The sequence below is a fragment of the Petaurus breviceps genome, unplaced genomic scaffold (assembly GCF_028583685.1).
Source record: "Petaurus breviceps papuanus isolate PSGF00001 unplaced genomic scaffold, PetGlider_PUasm1.0 181, whole genome shotgun sequence".
Classification (NCBI taxonomy): Eukaryota; Metazoa; Chordata; class Mammalia; order Diprotodontia; family Petauridae; genus Petaurus; species Petaurus breviceps.
This window is the reverse complement of record NW_027185784.1, coordinates 11,890,145-11,911,138: the sequence shown is the minus strand read 5'-3', so window position 1 is coordinate 11,911,138 and position 20,994 is coordinate 11,890,145. Positions and strand designations below refer to the sequence as shown.

Sequence of the window (20,994 nt, the reverse complement as noted above, 5' to 3'; positions counted from 1 at the left end):
CCCTTAGAAGAAATGCGGTAGCCCTCACAGTCAGTACTAAAGGGTAAGAAAAGTAGTAATGGGATATGATTTCAAAAATGATGTAATGATATCTATTCAAATCCAAGGTCAACCATTCAGTATCACAGTAATACAAGTCTGTGCTTCAACCATTGATACCAAAGAGGTCAAAGCTGATCAAGTCTATGAAGACCTACAACATCTTCTATAACTAACACCAAAAAAATCTCTTTCATCATAGGGGATTGGAATGCTAGAATAGGAAATCAAAAGATAATTGGGATAACAGACAAGTTTGATCTTGGAGTACAAAATGAAGTAGGGCAGAGACCTTAGTTTTGTCAAGCTAACTTACTGGTCATAACAAACAAATTTTCAAGCAGTTTTTTCATGTTTCCAATCTCAGTTTTACTAAGGGTCAGGGAAATGTGGTGGTGATGTGGATAATGGAAGGACAGGCATCACATCTTGGGTGATGGAGAGAGGAGAAGCATTCAAAACAGGGAGATTATGGGTAACAGAGAAAAGAATCAGAATTGTGGGTAGTGGGGAGAAAAAATTTCAGTCTAAGGGTTCATGGGAAGTGGGGAGTAAGTATTGGAACCAAAGGGATTATGAATAAGGAGAAGAAAAGCATCAAGATGGGGCTGGGTTGGGGGGACAATTGCAGATAAGTGAGGGAAAGCATGGGAACGAGAGACATTGTGAATAATTGTGAAGGGGGGAGGGTGCTTCAGAATCAAAGGGAGGTTGGGAAAAGGATCTGCCCTGAGAGGTGTTTAACTGGGAGGGTGAGGGGTGGCCAGCAGCTCCAGAAAGTGATGGGTGGGTAGGGGGGGGTTCTGGAGAAGAGACCAAGTACCAAGCTCTAAATCACTGATCTGCTAGGACCTGGCCAGGGGGTCACCTCCTCCCTGGAGTCTGTCTTCTTTGTGAGGGGGGCTTGTTGAGCTCAGTCATGTTAGGGGGTCCTGCCCTCCACTGTCGACAGAACCAGCATGGCTTGGACAGCATAATAGTGACCATGTTGATCAAACAGCCTGGAGGCAGGGGTCGGTTGAAGGTGTCCCGGGCCAGGACAATGTCCAAGATGCTCAACAATAGTTTGCCAAATGCCGCAGGTCCCCCTTGGACTAGCACCCACTACAGCATCAGACCCAGGATAGCCACATAGAGAACCACAAGGAGACTCAGGCTGGAAGGGAGGTGAAACTGTAGGAGCCCAAAGAGGCTCCAGCAGGACCAGGCAGATTGGGAGCCAGCCCAGGGCCATGAGATAAAAGGTGAGCCAGGGCAAAGGCTACCATGCCAAAGAGGAACTGGTTCGGTCAGGTGAGAAAAATGTCCCCCAGGGTGTAGCAGATGAATTGTCTATAGGGCCCTGATGGGGCAGTGTTATGGACAAAGACCCAGATGGAGGATGGGCAGGATTGCCTTGCTAGGCTTGTCTGAGGGCAGCCAAAAGAGGAAGCAGAGGGCACAGGAGGCAAAGAAAGGCACCAGTCTCAGGGCCTGGAACAGAGGATCTGGAGTGAGCCTCTTCCCAGATTCCCTTCTGTGAACCTCCATGTTTGTCCAGGCACTCCTACAATTCTGTGACCTCAGAATGAGAACTAGGTTCTAATCATTGTGATTTCAGGCTTGGACCATTGGAATCATATGTATATTGGAGTGTGTGTGTGTGTATACACCTTTTGATCCAAAGATCCCATTGTTAGGTATATACCCCAAAGAGGTAAAAAATGAGGAGAAGGGATTTCCCATGTAACAAAAATACTCATAACAGTACTTTTTATGTTAGCAGAAAACCAGGTGAAAAATCATCTATTTGGACCTGGCTAAACAAATTGTGGTATTATACAATTGTAATGGGATATTATAGCAAAATGGCAAATATGAAGAATTCAAAGAATTGGAAGAAATATATGAACTGATGTATAATGAAGTAAGCAGACCCAGAAAGATAGTGTATACAATGAGTATAACAGTATAAATGGAAAGAAAAAAATGAAATTGAATACAATGTGATTACAGTTACCAAGGATAAGAGTTGAGGAAATGCTCACACACACTTTTTCTTTGCAGAGGTAAAGGATGTTGATTATGGAATATTATAAAGGCTGTCAAAAACAACTGATGTGTTAATTAGTCATGTATAATTTCTCTATTTCTTTTTTACTCTTTCTTTTTTATTACTTGTTGCATGGGAGGATACTAATTAAGGGAAATGCCCTCCAATTAAGGGAGACGCCCTCTGATTAAGGAAGACATCCATTAAAGGGGACACCCTCCACTTAAGGCAGACACTGTGGACCTTATTGATTTTAGAACAAAACAAAAAAAGATACCACTACCACCACAGAGTTGATTAAAAAGTATCAACAGCTAATAACCTACATGCCTACTCTTTTCCCTCCTTATGAGAATTATTTATGTACAAACTAGAAGGGTATATATGGTGAAGGTATTAGTAGGGAATAAGTCTTTCACAGACGATATTCAGTAATGGACCATGTCTTTATCATCTTACAATTGACTAATAATAGATGTGGGGAGTATAATTCCCGTTTTACTTCTTGGTTCATTATGAAAAAAGATTCAACTTCATAGAATGAAGATAAGATGCCTTTTGGTTGAGAGAAATTTCATTCCAAATAGATGAAAAATGTCTGTTGCTCACATTTCAACATGTATCTAAATAAGGCATCCTATAGATTTCCAAAAATATTTATATATGGGACAGACAATATATATGGAAAATGAGCTTGACCCACAGTTAAAAAGGAGGAGAATAGAGGACTGGATTGCTTTTGGGATATTACAAAGTACTTTTACTGACCTAAGCTTCTCATAACTTCAAAGCCCCATCTTTTCAATACAAACATTTCTCTGGGGTGGCTGTCTGCCAACATTACTTCTTCTAAAGAATTAAAGATAAGTATCACAGAGGGCAATAAAGAGATATATGGTGGGCATGGGCAGGGTACAGCAATATAAGTGGCCAGGCACTCCAGAGAAGAACATGGTAAAGGATGTTAGCAAAGAATTATATAAGAGAAAGAAAAAGGTGCTGACAGGTCATCTGACTGGATTGAGAGGAGACAGGTAGATGGCCAGAGTGCTTCATTGGTGACCTTGTGATGTCAGGAGAAATTCAGGAAGCTCATCAGCATGTTATATGGACCCTCTGGAGCCCACTCTTGGGAGGACCTAGATTAGGGCCACATGTGGAAAATGGGCATGGGTGGCTTATGATCATCATTGTTAGAGGGACCTCCTAAATCAATGAGATCATTTATCCATTTGAGTCAGGAAAAATTTCCTAATTCTTAGAGAGATACCACTGTAGAATGGGCTGCCTTGGTAAATGGAGTGACAATTTTGGGGGTATATTGTCAGGAGGATTTTTTTTTTAAGGGTATAGGTCATATTGAAGCCAATTGAGTTCTTTCTACCTCAGAAATTGTGAGGACAAAAAAATTGGATATTACCTAGAGGGGACAGCAGTGTTAAGTGAAAGGTTCATGAAAGTGAAGAACTTCACAAGTTTCAAAGCAGATTGGGGAATGAGAATGCAAATGGAGAGGTTAAAACATGCTGAAAAGAAAGGATACATGTAAGGGCAAAATTTCCTCATGGAGTGGACTGAGACAATTTAGATGTAGAAATTTAAAACTAAAATTTAATTCACCATTGCTGTGGTCACATGGCTAAAAAGATGAGGACTAGACATTTTTTTTTCCAATCCATAGCAACTCTCAAAATTCCCCAACATAAGAATTATTTGTAAGATATAAATTGTAACTGTCTCCACAGACTGAAGACACCAGAAAGTTTAATGATATAACAAACTGATAAATTAACAGCAGAGAAGGCTAATGCCTCATCCTCAATTCACTAAACCCCTTCTCCACTAGCCTCCATGCTATGGCAGAGCAACACAATGGAACCCATGAGTTAGTGATCTGGGATCCATTCAGCAATTTCCTTGCCACCCTGTTAGTCTTTACTAGCATGCCTTTGCCCTACCTTCATTTCATCATTCTTTGGCAACTAACTGCAGAACTGAACTCTGCCCTCCCCACCCCCTTTGTGGAGGAATTGTAGGTATAGGAAAATGGACTTGTACTCTGCCAGAGGCAATACTGCTAAACAGCTAAATAATGGAAGTAACTGAGTCAGGGTACCAGAATGTGGTGGGAGACCTCAGAACTCCAGAGATGGATGACACAGTTAAAAATGTTTAGTACAAGCAGATAAACCAACATGTAAGATGCTAAGGCAAGAAGAGGACCTCCAAAACATCTGAATCAGTCCAAAAATGTCTGAATAACTATTGTAAGACAAAGGAAAATGAATCAACACCCCATTAGGCACAGGACCCTGTGGTTTCCCAAGAGATCACAGAAACACAGTGGGATGGCCCTAAGTGGTTCATTAGAGAAATAAGATTTGTGAAAGCAGAAATAACAGAATAGAAAAATATGAATCCGTGGTAGCAAGTCTTTCCAGAGATGTGAGAAAACATTCAGTTGGGAAGAAAGCAAAAAGCAATAATTTAAAAGAACGCATAATTGCTAAACAAGCAAAATATTTCATTCTTTTTTTTTGTTTGTTTTTGGAGGGCAATTGGGGTTAAGTGACTTGCCCAAGGTCATATGGCTAGTTTTTGTGTTAAGTGTCTGAGGTCGGATTTGAACTCAGGTCCTCCTGACTCCAGCACCGGTGCTCTATTCACTGTGCCACTTAGCCGCCCCTAACAAGCAAAATACTTAAAAGATAGGATGTGCAGAGAAAACTTAAGGATCATAAACCTCCCAGAAGAACATGAGAAATCAATAGACCTGAATATGACAGTTCAAGAAATAGTACAAGAAAACAGTCTGGAACTAGTGGACACAGAAAACAAAGTGCCAATCAGAATATTCTACAGATCTCCAAAGTGGGAGGCGAGGGTGGAGGCATCTTTATATTGCCACTCTAGGACACATATTTCAATGACAAATAATAAATTCTGCAAGCAACCTGAGGGAAGACCTTCAAAAATAAAGGAAAGGAATTGGAATAATGGAAGAAAATATAAGCATAATTCTCAACTTTAACTATGAGTGGATTAAACAGTCCAATAAAATGAAAATAACAGATGTGTTTTCTTAAATTTGATGTTTGCAAGAAACACACCTATAAATGCAAAGACATACATAGAATAAAACAGAGAGAATAGAACAAAATTTGCTACATACTCTGTAAATCCAGAAATAAAAGCAAGAAATTGATGTGATCCTGTGGGAGAAAGCAAAAAACAAAAATTCAAAACAAGGAAACTACATTATGCTGAAAAGAACTAGAGATAACAAACCATATCAATCTTAAATTTGTATTCTCCAAATGCCTTAGTATCTGAACCCATAAAAGAAAAATTAAGTGAATTACAAAAATATGCAGACAGTTAATGCAGTAATCTCTCTGTTTTGGAGAAATTTAACAGAAAGATAAACACAAGGGAAAATACAGAATTGAATAAATTGCTAGATGAAATAGAGCTAAGAAGATTTATAGTCCCTTTCTAACAAGGAAATCCCAGATAATGGTTTGAAGAATAGATCATAGAAATAATAATTATGTGAAAAATAGTAACAGTAAAGCAATATAACAAAATTTCTGTGATGTGTCTAAAGCAGGCCTCAGGAGAGAAATTATATCCCAAAAAGCATGTTAACAGAATTGAATTGGAGAGGATTAGTGAACTGAATATGCGTTTTTAAAAATTAGAAAGCTAACAAATTCCAAATTAAGCACAAAAGAAGAGATAGTGAATAGATAACTTGAAATTAATTTAGTCTCATTTTTATGCAAGATATATAAGCATTTGGTAGTGGAATGTATATGTATGGGGGAGTGTTTTCTTTAGTAGATAAGTAATCAAAAGGTATGAAAAATATAATTCTCAAAAGAATTAAAAATGGGGCAGCTAGGTGGCACAGTGAATAGAGAGCACCAACCCAGGAGTCAGTAGTACCAGAGTTCATACCTGGCCTCAGAACCTTGACACTAGCTGTGTGACCTTGGGCAAGTCACTTAACCCCAACTGCCTTCCCCCTCTCAAAAAAAAATTAAAAAGTATTAATAATCATATCAAAGAATGGTCTAAATCATTGATCCAGTAACAAGGGAAACTCAAATCAAAATAAGCCTGAAGTTTAACCTCACACCTTGCAAATTGGCCAAGATAAAAAAAGATGATAATAGTTATTAGGAAGATAGGTTCATTAGTGATTGTTGATGGAGCTGTGGATTAATGCAACCATTTTAGAAAGTAGTTTGGAATTCAGCAAATAAAGTGGTTAAAATATCTATACCCTTTGACAGAGATTTTGGTACTGGGTATATACCTAAGAAAGTATAAGAAGAAAGCCTGCCCTCCTTTCCCTCACCTCCAACCCCCTCCCTGACATCCACATAGACCAAAGTTTTGTAGTAGAAAAGAACTGAAACCGAATAGCTGTCCATCAGTTAGGAAATGTCAAAACAAATTGTTTTACGTGAACATGATGAATGTTACTGTGCTGTCAGAAATGATAAATATTATCCATATAAGGAAACATTGAAAGATGTATATCTACTGATAACAATTAAGGAAACAGCCAAGAAAACAATTTGTATAATGACTACAGCACTGTAAATGGAAAGAACAACTATGAAACAATCTAACATGGATGTTATAAAATTAAAAAACAAGCATGGCCCCAAAGAATAGATATGAGAAGACTCTCCTGCCCCTCTCGTTTGTAGAGGTGGGAAGTACACAGGTGTCCAGCTTGTTTATATTTTTAATATATTGGTTTTGTTGGATTTTGTTCTTTTTATTATTATCTGAGAATAAGGAGGGAGGAGAGTTAATGGAGAAATTTCGCCGATTTAAAAATTTTAAAAATCTATAAAAGTTTATAGATTACAGTTCATCATATTCCTTCCTTTCTACCAATTGGTTTAATGGGTAGTAGTGAATAAGCTATTTTATTTGTGTTTAAATTTGATGATGTGTCAGGTAGTTCAAACACTTCATACCTTCAGCATAGTAAAAATGAGTATTGGAGATGTTGAGGGATGTAACTGAATGATGTTCCATTTCATACAATAACCAGATGTTTCAGTTCATTAGTTTTGTAAGGATATAACCATATACATGTTTGTGTCCCCCTCAAACCTTTATTGAATTTTTCATATTAACTAGAGTTTGTAATTTGTAAGGGAAACTTAGACAAATTAACAATATTAAAGTCTCCACTATTTACTTAGAAGTGCCCCACCCACCCATTTAAAAAAAAGTCCTTTTTATTTTATAATGCAGTGTCATTAAATTTCAGTTCAGAAATAAGTCCAGTCTGTATCTTTCTAAACAAACCCACATTAAATTTTTTTATTAGAATTCTAGTAATTTTCTTTGTAGCAATAGTGCCATTGTGATCATGAATCTGTTTGTAGAAAAGATAATGAAACAGGTCCAAGACATTTGATAGGTCTTTTAACCTGCATTTGTTCTCATAAGTTGGTAGCTCTTTGAGAGAGAACTTAAGAGTATGCATGTTAGACAATTATATACACATTTTGAGTATACTATTCAGTAACAATTATGATCACTTTCCTGTACTTTAAACAATTATCTAGTAATAATATTTCTCCCTTTCCCTATTCTAATGCTATCTCCCAGCAACAGGACAAGACATCATCTAACTTGCATGAGGCAGCATCAGATTGTGTGTGCTCAGCCCTCTATGCCATTGAGAATGTAGAGACCAATTTACCTTTGGCCCTGCAACTCTTTCAAGGGGTCTTGACTTTGGAAGCAGCCTATCATATGGCTGTGGCCCGTGAAGACTTAGACAAGTGAGTTGATTGCATATAAAAGGTTGGATGGAAAGGTGGTTTTACTTGTACCTCTGGGTTGTTTTATTATCCACATTTTACTCTTAGTCTATCCATTGTCTATTTGAATTGTGCATATATGGACCACTGAAGATACTTTAGTATGCCCCATTGAATCCTATGCCTTCTAGGTCCAAGTTTCCTTATCTATAAAATGAGACGATTGGACTAGATGCTTTCTGAGGTCCCTTATAGCTCTAGAGCTGAGCTCCTTATTTAGGAGGAAGGGCTTTGAGACCAGAAATCTCAGACAACAGGGATTCATCAAGCCCAGGAATACGAAGTCTTTGGAAGCTTTGAAGGTGGTCCATAGCCTCACAAAATGTAAATGATGGTGAAGTAAGGCCTAGCCAGAAAGAGGGAGAAATACATGCTGAGAATATAATTTGTGAAAAAAAATTTTAAAGTCTCTGTGATTTTGACTGCTGTAAAAAGTTGATATGCTCATGCCTATGTATAAAATGTACCCAGAGATGCCTGTAGTTGAGGATATAACAAAATGTGTAGTCAATAATTTGACTTTAGTCTAAAGAGTCTCTTACTTCCATTTCCTTTGCATTGTTTTTTTGTTTGTTTCAAATTTGTTTTGGAGGGGGGAAGGCAGGGCAGTTGGGGTTAAGTGACTTGCCCAAGACTACACAGCTAGTAAGTATCAAGTATCAGAGGTCAAATTTGAACTCAGGTCCGCATGACTCCAGGACTGGTACTCTATTCACTATGCCACCTAGCTGCCCTCTTTTACATTGTTGAAGCCTGTTTTTCTTTGATGGTAAAATATTTTTGTTCAACATAAGGAAATCTGTAACCTGAAAGTTTTTGAGTAGAAAAGTTTTATTTTCAGTATTTTTGTGAATTGTGTATATAAGTATCCATACCCTGCTTTCTGACTTTGTACTTATATCCTTTTCTTCTACAGGGTTCTGAATTACTGCAGAGTTTTCACTGAACTGTGTGAAACATTTCTTGAAAAAATTGTTTGTACTCCAGGCCAGGGGCTAGGTGATCTTCGAACACTGGAACTGCTACTCATCTGTGCTGGCCATCCCCAGTATGAGGTAAGAAAATCTCAGAGCTAGCAAGTCATCCTTTCCAAACTCCATAGCTCCTCCGGCTGACTTTATTAAAGTTGGGTTCAGTTACATTTATGTGTTAAAGAAGTTCCTTTGGTAACTCTGCTGTGGTGTTCACTCTCCTTCAGAATGAGGACTGAAACAGTTCTCTGAGATACCCAAGGGTATAGGTTGGATATTCTCCTGTGCTTGGATATTCCAGTTACCTGTTGACTGGAACTGTTTTTTTCAAGTTTAAAAGTAACTCTTTAGTTGCTAAAATCTCTATACAGATAACTTCAGAATTAATATATGCAGCCCTAATCTTTCTTCTCCCAGTCTGGTTGTCTAGATGTCTGCTAGATATCTCTACCTGCATATATTGTAGAATTCTCAAACTCAAATCTGTTTGAAACAGACCTTGTTCTAGTTTCCTTATTCCCCTGTCTAGACTTCATTTTAAATTTATTTTTAATTTTTTTATTATTATTTTTTCCAAATGCTTTATTAACTTCTGGATTACATCATTTATTTCCTCCAGATTTTGAGTTACAAATTTTCTCCCCATTTTTCCCCTACCTACCACCCCAAAATAGCAGTCCCACAGGATATCCCCTCTTCCAATCTGCTCTCTCCCATACCTTCTCCCATACCCCCTTTGACTTTTCCAGTAGGGCATGGTGAATCTCAATGCCCCAGTGCCTGTATACCGTGTTTCCCTGATAATAAGACCTATCCCGAAAATAAGCCCTCCCCTTACTGTGTAAGATTCCTCTAAAATAAGCCCTCCCCCGAAAATAAGCCCTATTGAGATTGCTACTGTGGTGAAGGTGATCCCCTGCTCTACACACTACATTACAGTACCCTCTGTATGCACCGTCCCCGTCCCCCCCCGCCCCATGAAATGCATGCCGCGCTCCAAGCTGCATCCAATCAGAGCTGCAGCAGTGAGTGCGTCATCCTGTTCTTTATTGAATTCATTATAGAATAAAGGTACATTTTTTTGTTCACATTTACCTGTTTATTAAAATTGCTGTCAATGTTCATTAAAATAAGCCCTCTGGTGTTTTTCTGTCCAAAAAAAATAATAAGACAGTGTCTTATTATCGGGGAAACACGGGTATCTTATTTCCCAATTACATGTAAAATAGTATTAACAATAGTATATATACATATATTTAAACATTTGATTTTAAAACTTTGAATTCCAGATTCATTCCCTTCCTCCCTTGTCACCTACCCTTACTGGGAAGATAAGCAATTCAGTATAGGTTGTACATGTGTGGCTAATGCAAAACATTACCATAGCAGATATATTGTAAAAGACTGACTGTATTTCCCTCCCTCCTATCCCACCTCCCACTTGTTCTGTTCTCTCCTTTGATCCCGTCTCTTTTCAAAAGTGGGTGCTTCCAACTTCCCTCCCCAGCCTGCCCTCCCTTCCACCATCCCCCCTCTCATCCCCTTCCCCCTGCTCTCCTGAGGGTGAGATACCCTATTTAGTGTGTATATCATTCCCTCCCTAGGCCAAATTCAATGAGAATAAGGTTGACCCATTCCCTTTTGCCTTCCTGTTCTTCCCCTCCATTGTAACCATTTTCCCTTGCCTCTTCTATATGAGATAGTTTACCCCATTCTTTCTCTCCCTGTCTCCTCTCATTATATTCCTCTCACCTTTTAATTTCACCTTTTCAGTATCATTCCTTGTCATTAAATTGGTCCTTGCCCTCTATCTATGTATACCTGTACACATATATACACACATTCACATATGTATTCATATGCTCATATACCCTATACCCTTCTATATAGACATATGTGTGTGTGTGTGTGTGTATTTCTATTCCCTTCAGTTCTCATACTGAGAAAAGCTTCATAGGTTACAATTATTGTTTTTCCATGTAGGAATATAAATAGTTCAACTTTGATAAGTTCCTTATGATTTCTTTTAGCTGTTTACCTTCTCATGCTTCTCTTGCTTCATGTATCTGGATATCAGATTTTCTATTCAACTCTGATTTTTTCATCAAGAATGCTTGAAGGTCCTCTATTCCAGTGAATGACCATATTTTCCCTTGAAACATGATACTCAGTTGTTTTTTTTATTAAGCAATCAGGGTTAAGTAACTTGCTCAAGGTTACACGGCCAGTTATTTCTGGGTGTGGTGCTGAGTGTCTGAGCCCGGGATTTGATCTCCAGGTCATCCCAACACTGGAGCTGGTGCTCTTACTCGCTGAGCCACCTGGCAGCCCCTAAGCAATTGGGGTTAAGTAACTTGCTCAAGGTTACATGGCCAGGTGTTTCTGGATGGGTGCTAAGTGTCTGAGCCCAGGATTCAATCTCCAGGTCATCCTGACACTGGAGCCAGTGCTCTTACTCGCTGTGCTACCTGGCCGCCCCACATGATACTCAGTTTTTCTGGGTAGGTGATTTCTTGGTTTTAATCCCAGCTCCCTTGACCTCCGGAATATCACATTCCAGGCCCTTCGATCCCTCAGTGTAGAGGCTGCCAGATCCTGGGTTATCCTGATTGTGTTTCCACAATATTCAAATTGTTTCTTCCTGGCTGCTTGTAATATTCTCTCCTTAATCTGGGAATTCCGGAACCTTGCTATAATATTCCTAGGAGTTTTCTTTTTGGGATCTTTTTCAGGAGGTGATCGGTGGATTCTTTCAAGCTCTATTTTGCCCTCTCGTTCTAAAACATCAGGGCAGTTTTCTTTGAGGACTTCCTGGAGGATGCTTTCCAGGCTCTTACTTTGGTCATGGCTTTCAGGCAGTCCAATAATTTTTAAATTATCTCTCCTGGATCTATTTTCCAGGTCAGTGGTTTTTCCCATGAGGTATTTCACATTGCCTTCTATTCTTTTATTTGTTTGGATCTGTTTGACCGCATCTTGATTTCTCATAAAGTCATTAGCTTCCATTTGCTCCAATCTAATTCTGAAGCAATGATTCTCCTCAGTGAGCTTTTGAGATTCTTTTTCCATCTGACAAATTCGACTTTTTAAGGCATTCTTCTCCTCATTGCCTTTTTGAACCTCCTTTGCCATTTGAGTCAGTCTGTTTTTTAAGGTATTATCTTCTTCAGTCAGGCTGTTGACTCTCATTTCATAATTTTCTTGCATTGTTCTCTTTTCTCTTCCCAATTTTTCCTCCACTTCTCTTATCTGCTTCTTAAGGTCCTCTATGGCCTGTAACCAGCTCATATTTTCCTTTGAAGCTTTTGGTGCAGGAGTTCTGACTTCACTGTTTTCCTCCTGTTCCATGCCTTGCTCCTTCTTATCCCCAAAATAGGAGTGTAATGTTGGAATCTTCTGTCTGCTTTGTTTCTTTTGCCTGCTCATTTTGCCACTCAATGATTTGACTTTTGGGCTTTTTGCCACAGTAGGACTCTGCCACCAGACAGGGGAGTTTTCGTCCCAAATGCTGGGGTTTTCTCAGCTGCCGGAGGTATTAGATGGGTGCCCTCTCTGAGGTCTCCACACGCTCTGGCAAGCTGGACACACACCCCAGGACCTCCACCCTAGACTGCAATCCAGATCCAAGCAGGTTAAAGCAAGAGCGATGACCCCTCAGACTGGTGCTTGGTCCCCCTACACTCTGCAGGCCAGGAGCTGAAGCCGCCATGTGGCGCTGGCAGGCTGTGCCAGTGTCTCAGCGGTTTCTCGCTCCGGGGGTAAAAGCCACGCACTCCCACTTCCTGGGTCCCAAAATCCAGAAATGAGTTCCAAATTTTCTCCCCCTCCCTCTTCTCTCCCCTCTCCCCTCATGGCGGCATGCGGTCAAATATAAGTTTTACAAACACCTTCACATTAAACATTAGCCTTATTTGCAAAATTTGTTGGTTTTCCCTCTCCAACATCTAATATCCATACCCTTCTCTAGTCACATGGGTGCTATCCTGTTTCAAGCCATGTCATTTCTTGTTTGGATTGTTGTAATAGCCATTGAGTTAATATGGTGTGCTTGCTACTAAAGACTAAAATTGTTCTAAGACTTGGGAAATCTAGTGTAAAATCCTAAAGGCAAAAGGGGGCAACTGAAGATTTTGGGACAGAGAAGTAATATGTCACACTATATTTTAGAAATGTTACTGTAATAGATTTATGGAAGAGTATTTAGAAAGATGAAACTATCTGAACCAGGGAAGCTATTACAACAGTGCAAGCAAGAGGATGGCACTTCAAATAGAGTGGTGGTCATGTGACTAGAGAGAACGGTGCGGCTGCTGGAAGTTATGGAGGTGGAAACATGAAGGATCACTCTAGGATTGAAAACTTGGGTGAATGGAAGGTTATGGTGATGTTTTCAGCAGAATTATGGAAGTTATGGGGGAAGAATAGGCAAAACATAGCAAAGTCTGTTTCAGATACTAAGGTTTCAGATATTGAGTTTGAGAAGTCTATAATATATCCAGGGAGGGGTGTCTAGTAGACACCTAGGAAGCTAGACTAAAGCAGGAATGGAGTGGGATGCCTTGTATAAACTCCTCAGACTTGTCATTAAAGCCTTTACAATTTGGTTTCTACCTACCTTTATTTACTTATTTTATGTTACTCTTGCTATGGTACTCTTAGTTGCTAAGTAGAATTGGCTTGCCACATCTTTCCCAAATTTGACATTCTCTCTCCTCTCTTCCTACCTGGACCATAGTCTCTCCTGAACTCCATCTCTTTGAATCCCTGACTTCCTTTAAAACTAGGCTCCAGTGCCACTTCCTCAGGGAATCTTTCCCCAGTTGCTAGTGATTCCTCACTCTGAAAATTATCTTGTACTTGCTTATCTTTATACAGGTTATCTTCCTCTTCTTTCTTTATTTTTCCTTTCTGGAGAGAGAAAGGCAGGGCATTTGGGGTTAAGTGACTTGCCCAAGATCACACAGCTAGTAAGTGTTAAGTGTCTGAGACCAGATTTGATCTCAGGTCTTCCTGATTCCCGGGCTGGTGCTCTATTCACTGGGCCACCTAGCTGCCCCTTCTCTTCTTTCTCTTTCTCACTTCTTCCCCCCTTTGCTCACCATAAAGGCAATACTGTTTTGTTTTTACTCCTGTATCTTCAGTGCTGAACACAGGGCCTTGTGTACAGTAGGCCCTTCATAAATGCTTGTTGAATTGAATCTGATATAGGAAATGATATTAGGAAGTTCCTATGTAGGGTTTGTAGATTTTTCCCTTTCCATGTTATTTTGCCTAACTTGAGAATTCCAGATCTACTTCGAAAGCCATTTTTTGTGGTTTATGGATAAGGTAGTAGAATGATTTGTTTTGGTTAAATATGTGCATTCACTCTCTACATGGTGAAGATACCAGCTGGAATTTTGGGCCTGAAGTGACCTGGTCTGCTATTTTTGAGGGTGGGTGATAGATATTGCTGGAGAATGGCTTACTTACCTTTTTAAAAAATGTATTGATAGCAATGCATTACTCTTAAAAAAAAAATTCTCCCCAGTTTAGCAACGTAATCTACACTTTGAAAACACCTGACACTATATTCAGTGTTCCACACCCATAGTTACACACCTCTGTGCAGAAGGAAAGAAAGTATCCTCTAATATCTCTTCTTTGGAGCCAAGCTTTTCCATTATAATATTACAGCATTCAGTTTCAAGTGTTTTGTTATTGTTCATTCCATTAACAGTGTTGTAGTGTTATATTTTTTCTTGTTCCTATCCTGTTCATTTTGCATCAGTTCATATAAACTTTCCTGTGTATTCATCTTGTTCATTTTTTCTTACAGCACAGCAATATTCCATTGCATCATGTCCCAGGACTTGTTTAGGCATTACCCAATTGATGGGCATTAACTTTATTAACAGTTCTTTGCTACTATAGAAAGTGCTAATGTATTATCAGTGAAAATCTCTTAACTCAAAGGGTATGGATGTTCTAGTTACTCTTTTTAGATAATCCAGTTTGCTGGGTGTCAGGTGAAACCTCAGATTTTGATTCACATTTCTCTTATTAGTGAATTGGAAGATTCTTTCACATGGATAATAGTTTTGAGAATTGTTTATTCTTATCCTTTGACCACTTATCTATTGGGAATGACTTTTGTTCTTGTATATTATGTTATATGAATTGAGTAGCTTCCTTTCTTTTGTTACTCATTTCTCTCACAACTCCTTCTTTCTCCCTATATTCCGAATAAAATGGAGCTTTCCACTTGAGATTTTGTAGTGAAATTACCTTTAATAAATTCTGTATTCATTTTAAATCTAAATGAAATTTAAAGTGGATTTATTTCATATCTTGCTACTTAGAAACCAGTCAGGTGTTATTCTCCAAATCCCCAAGAAATGCCATGGCATCTCTCATTCTACTTGTTTTCTCAGATCTACAGTATCCTATTAACCTACTCTGTCTTTTTGTTCAATAGGTGGTGGAGATATCGTTTAACTTTTGGTACCGACTAGGGGAGCATTTGTACAAAACAGATGATGCTGTTATTCATAGCATTTTCAAAGCTTATATCCAGCGTCTGCTCCATGCCTTGGCTAGACACTGTCAACTGGAACCAGACCATGTAAGGCTTAACTTCCTTCTATTTTTGCCTCCCATTCTCTTATTTCTTTTCTTTTATGAAGTTGTGAGAGGGACCTAGAGGATGGAGTGCAAAGGTGATGGTATTCCTAGATCCCTTGTTACTCTACTGTTTTCAATAAAGGGCCTGAAGAAGGTAGAATAAAGGTTACTTTGTCTAGAAAAAAAGATATTGGGCATACAAATGTATTCTAAGAGGATTTTTTTAAACATTGAGACACCATCCTCTTGACTTATGTGAATGCCACCTCAAGCTTACTCTTATTTCGCTCTTTGAAATTTTTTTCTGGGACTCCTTACAATTTTCTGAAGCTAATTGTGATTCTGCAGGGACCTCTGGCTCTCATCATAGGACCTTCAGTGCCTTGAGTACGTTATGTTTCTTCTCCTGAGTCTTAGTGGTCAGAATGGTAAATGCATGATGCTTAAGAAACAGCCAAATCAAATCTGAGTAAATTGAATTTGAAATCTAACATTGAAACTAGCTGTTCTGTTCCTTTATTGACCCATACTTTAACTTAAATTTTTTAAATGGCACCTGAAAACCTTAGGATTTTAAAACCAAGAAAGGAACCAAAGAATTATCTTATATAATACCTTCAGGTGAAAAAATACAGAGTAAATAGCTAATTTTTAGGGCATATATAGCCAGTTAATATAAACTGTAACTAGTATCCACATCTAATTCTCAGTCTACTCCTTCTGCAACAATATTCTTCTTTACTTAGAAGTAACTTGAGTCACCCTTTGTTCTGCCAAAGTTGTTAGTCTAAATTCCTAGTTTGGGCAACATATATTGGGGTGGAAAAGTAATTATAACTAGGAGATTATTTATTTCTCCTGTTGTTTTGTTTGTTTGTTTGTTTTTGCCCTTTTTTTGGTCCTTTATAAACTTCATGGTTTTTTCCTTGGTAGCAGTTGCCTTTATGAAGGAAGAATAAGTAATTTTGGAAGACCTTGACCCAAGAAAGTAGGGTTTGGAGAAGGGACTTAAAAAACTGGAGATAGGTGCCTTCAGAAACAGTAATAAAAGACAGTCTCTTACCTCTTGCAAGAGGCAGCTTAGTATAGTGGAAAGGGAACTGGAATAGGAGTGGGTAAATCCCAATTTTGTCATTAAGTGCTAAGGGACAATTATGTCATTTCATTTCTCTGGCCTGTTTTATAAACTATTTGCAATAATAGGGAAAGAAGGCATTCTTTCTATGATACAAATATTGACTTTGATTCATAAAACCAGAATGAGACAAAGCAGAGAAAGAAAATTATAGGCCAATATCTCTTGGCACAATAAATAAAATATTAGCAAATAAGCTACAACAACATGTTAGAAAAATTATATACTATTATATACAATATTCAGGCATTCTACATATTTCACATAAAGAGGAATATAAATATTATCAATCATGTTAATAATATAGCTAATAAAAATCATGTGTGTTATGTCAATAGATATAAAAAAGACTTTTGACAAAATCCAGTACCTGTTCTTTAAAAAAAAATTAGAAAGCATAGGAATAACTGGACCATTCCTTAATATTGTAAATGTATCTATCTAAAACGGACAGCAAACATTATATGTAATGGAGAAAGTTTAGGGAATAAGCAGAAAAAATTACTGCTTTTTGAGATAATTAAAAAACACTAGAGAATCAACCAAAAATTAATTGAAATAATTAACAAATTTAGCAGAGTTGGATCATCTAGAAAGAACTATTTTATTCAAAATAGCTACAGACGTTTTAAGATTTTTAGGAGTTTACTAACAAAACACATCTAGGAACTATATGAATCCAATTATAAAACATTCTTGGCAGAAATAATTGGAGAAATATCCAATTACTCATGGGTAAATGAAGCCAATATAATAAAAATTACAATACTAACTAAATTAATTATTCATTGTTATGCCAATCAAACTACCAAAGAATTATTTCCTGGAGTGAGAAAAAAAATGAAATTTGTATGAAGGAACAGAAATCTTAAGCGTAATAATGGAAGGGAAAGTGACAAGGAGGGAGCTCTCAATAGAAGATTTCAAACTACTATAGAGCAGTAATTATTAAATAATTTTGTATTGAGTAAAAAGTAGGTTGATCAGTGAATAGCTTAGATACCCAACGTACAGAAACAAGCAAATCCAGGACTATGGTATTCTGATAAACCCAAAGACACTGGTTTCTGGGATGAGGTCTCACTATTTGAGAAGAAAGCTGCTAAGACAGCTGTAAAACAATTTAGCAGAAATTGATGTAGACCAACATCTCACATTCTTTGCCAAGATAGTAGAGACATGGCTTATGACATAAAAGGTACATAATAAGCAGATTAGAAAAGCAAGGGAGAGATTACTTTTCACATATATTGATAGGGGAGAATCATGGAAAATAAATAAGACAATTTTAGATTTTATAAAATTGAAAAGTTTTTGCATAAAGCCAAATTAAAATTAGAAGAGAAGATGAAATTTATGCAGCAAGTTTCCCCAACAAAAATATTATTTCAAAGGTGTGTGTGTGTGTGTGTGTTTGTAACTGATTATAATTTTTAAGAACAGGAACCATTTTCCATTTGATAAAATGTTGAAGAATACAAATAGGCAGTTTTCAAAGGAAGAATTGAAAGCTATTAATAACCATATGAAAAAGCGCTCCATATCAGAAATAATTAGAGAAATACAAATTAGAACAGTGTTCCCATCAGATTGGCAAAGATGACAAAAGAGGAAAATAACAAATGTTGGAGATCTTGGAAAACAGACACTATGAATTGGTATGGCTATTCTGGAGAACAATTAGGAACCATGCCCCAAAATAAACTGTGGGTATATATTGACTTAACTATACCGCTACTAGGCCTATACCCCAAAGAGATTAAAGAAAAAGGATCCATATGTAAAAATATTTACAGCAGCTATTTTTGTGGTACCCCAAACTGGAAAGTAAGGAGATGCTTCTGTTAGGGAATGGCTAAACAACTTGTGGCATATGACATGCATTTTACTGTGCCATAAGATATGATGAAATGGAGAGCGTCAGTGGAAATTTAGAAGGCCTTTATGAATGATGTAGAATGAAGTGAGTAGAACTAGGAGAGCAGTTTACACAATGACTTTATATATAAAAGCAGCTTTGAAATTTTTTAAGTCCTCTGATAAACTATGAGTCCAGAGGACTGAAGATGAATCACACCAGTTACTGCTTGCCAGAGAAACAATGGGTTTAAAATCCAGAATGAAACGTGTGTGTCTGGACTTGGCTAATGTGGGAATTTGTTTTGTTGGACGATGTATATTTATTCTGTGGGGGCTTAAATTATTTCAGAAGGGAGCGATGGTAGGAGGAAAAGGTAATAAACAATTAGGAGAAATAAAACATATATGTTGGAACAACTGATCATCCTTAAGGTCTCTTCCAGCTTTAAAATTTGTGTCAGGTTATGAGGATTGATTGTTTTACAATTCAGGATATATCTTGAAGTTTCAATGAACCTGTTGGTCTTAGATCCTTGTCCTCTGTATTTTGGAGGTCATTTCCCCAAGGTTATCTCTTCCCTATCCCAGATTCCCCATTCTCTTATGTGAAAGATACATACTGAAATGAGTATGGTATAGAAGAAATAGCTGTTAAGTTAGGAGAATGAGTTGTTGTGACTTTTGTTTGCCTAAACATCTTGAAAGAACTCCAGTGTTGGTGAAATGGCAAACCACTCCAGTATTCCAAGCTTTTATGTTATTTATAGCTTTGCCTTGATTCTTGATTTCAGAGAGGTAAGGGGAAACCTCAAACTCTTCCTCTTTTGAACTTTTAGGAGGGAGTCCCTGAAGAGACTGATGACTTTGGGGAATTTCGAATGAGGGTTTCTGACTTGGTGAAAGACTTGATCTTCCTGGTTGGATCTATGGAATGCTTCTCTCAGGTGAGTACATTCAGTCAATTTTGTTAACCTTACTGAGTTTCTTTGATTATGTTTGGTTTTGTCTTATGCAGTTGCCCTGTGTCTGTTCTTTTATCTTTGGTATTTCTTCTAAACCACTTAGAAACTGGGTGATTTAATTTAGTATTAAAGTGGAGCAGCTTCATTTGCCCATCTAGAAAAGATATTCCTTTACTACGGTAAAAGCCAGAGTCATCTCTGATTACCAAAAGCCCTAGAAACTTCTATGAGACTTGGCATCTAACAAATAAAAGGGGCTTACTTTCCTGATTATAAATTTAACTTGTGTTGTCTTCTTTTCACTCTCCTGACTATTGTTGATATTAAATAGTTTCCAAGTGGTCATATTGCATCCTAGACATGGTTCTCCTGAATTGGAAGATGAGTAATAGTACTCTAAGTCTCTGATAGTTGATATATTTTTTTTGATTTTAAAGTTTTTTTTTTTGGAGGTGGGAAGGTAGGGCAGTTGGGGTTAAGTGACTTGCCCAAGGTCACCCAGCTAGTAAGTGTCAAGTGTCTGAGGTTAGATTTGAGCTCAGGTCTTCCTGACTCCAGGGCTGGTGCTCTAGTCACTGCCCCACCCAGATGCTCCAATATTTTTGCTTATGAGAAGTGAATGGTATACTTGTGCTCATCTTTGTCACCTGGAATAGTTACTATAAAGAATAAAGTCTTTGAATTATTGAATCAGGCTGAAATAGAATTAACTGCATAGAATTTTGCACTAAGACTTTTTTTGTTTTGCTTTTTTGGAAGGGGGACAGCAGGGCAATTGGGGTTAAGTGACTTGCCCAAGGTCACACGGCTAGTAAGTGTTAAGTATCTGAGGCCGGATTTGAACTCAGGTTCTCCTGACTGCAGGGCTGGTGCTGTATTCACTGTGCCACCCAGCTGCCCCTCTCCAAAACTTTTTACATAAGTATTCTAGTTTTTTTTTCTTACTGGAATAGGCCATTATGCTTCTTCTTTGAGCTCTGTCTTTAATGGATTTATTTATTTTAATAATCACAAAGGAATCCTCTAATCCTATACTCAGTAAAATCCACCCCTTAAAAAAAATGACATTCATTGGAATGCATTAAATCACTTCTAATGTACTCTTAAAGAGCAACGTGGTATCATAAAATTTAAATGAGAGTTATAAATCTTGGATTCATTCCCACTTCTGTTATGTTTATGATCCTGGGCAGTGTTTTTTAACCTTAGTTTTTCCAGCTCTAGATCCTATTTCAGCATTTATCTAGTATCTGCTATGTACCAGACTTTTCCTGGAGCTGGAGATACAGATACCTTAAGGAGTTCTAGTTGCATCTAATCTATGAAATGGGAGGGTTGGACTATCTTATTTCTTAGCTAGAGTCTCCTCCAGCTCTTTAACTCCATGAGAATGCTTAGATATGGTCCTTTGCATTATATAGCATTACAAGTAGATATGCTCCCTAGCCTCCAAGAATTTACATTCTAAGACAATAGTGATATGGATAAACTTAACAGAATAGGATATTGAGCAAGTAAATAGATTTTGAGCATTTAT

At 37.8% G+C, this 20,994-nt stretch overlaps 1 protein-coding gene and 1 pseudogene across 1 annotated transcript in view; one reads left to right on the top strand and one right to left on the bottom strand.

Moving 5' to 3' along the window:
• Nucleotides 1-20,994, top strand: part of TNPO3 (transportin 3) — a 125,308-nt gene that overhangs the window by 68,899 nt on the left and 35,415 nt on the right. The window contains exons 6-9 of the mRNA XM_069087182.1: nucleotides 7,712-7,887; nucleotides 8,843-8,981; nucleotides 15,355-15,501; nucleotides 19,332-19,439. Coding sequence (XP_068943283.1) covers nucleotides 7,712-7,887; nucleotides 8,843-8,981; nucleotides 15,355-15,501; nucleotides 19,332-19,439 — 570 coding nt within the window. The remainder of the gene's footprint in view (nucleotides 1-7,711; nucleotides 7,888-8,842; nucleotides 8,982-15,354; nucleotides 15,502-19,331; nucleotides 19,440-20,994) is intronic.
• LOC138160579 (lysoplasmalogenase TMEM86B-like) lies at nucleotides 865-5,885 on the bottom strand (annotated as a pseudogene).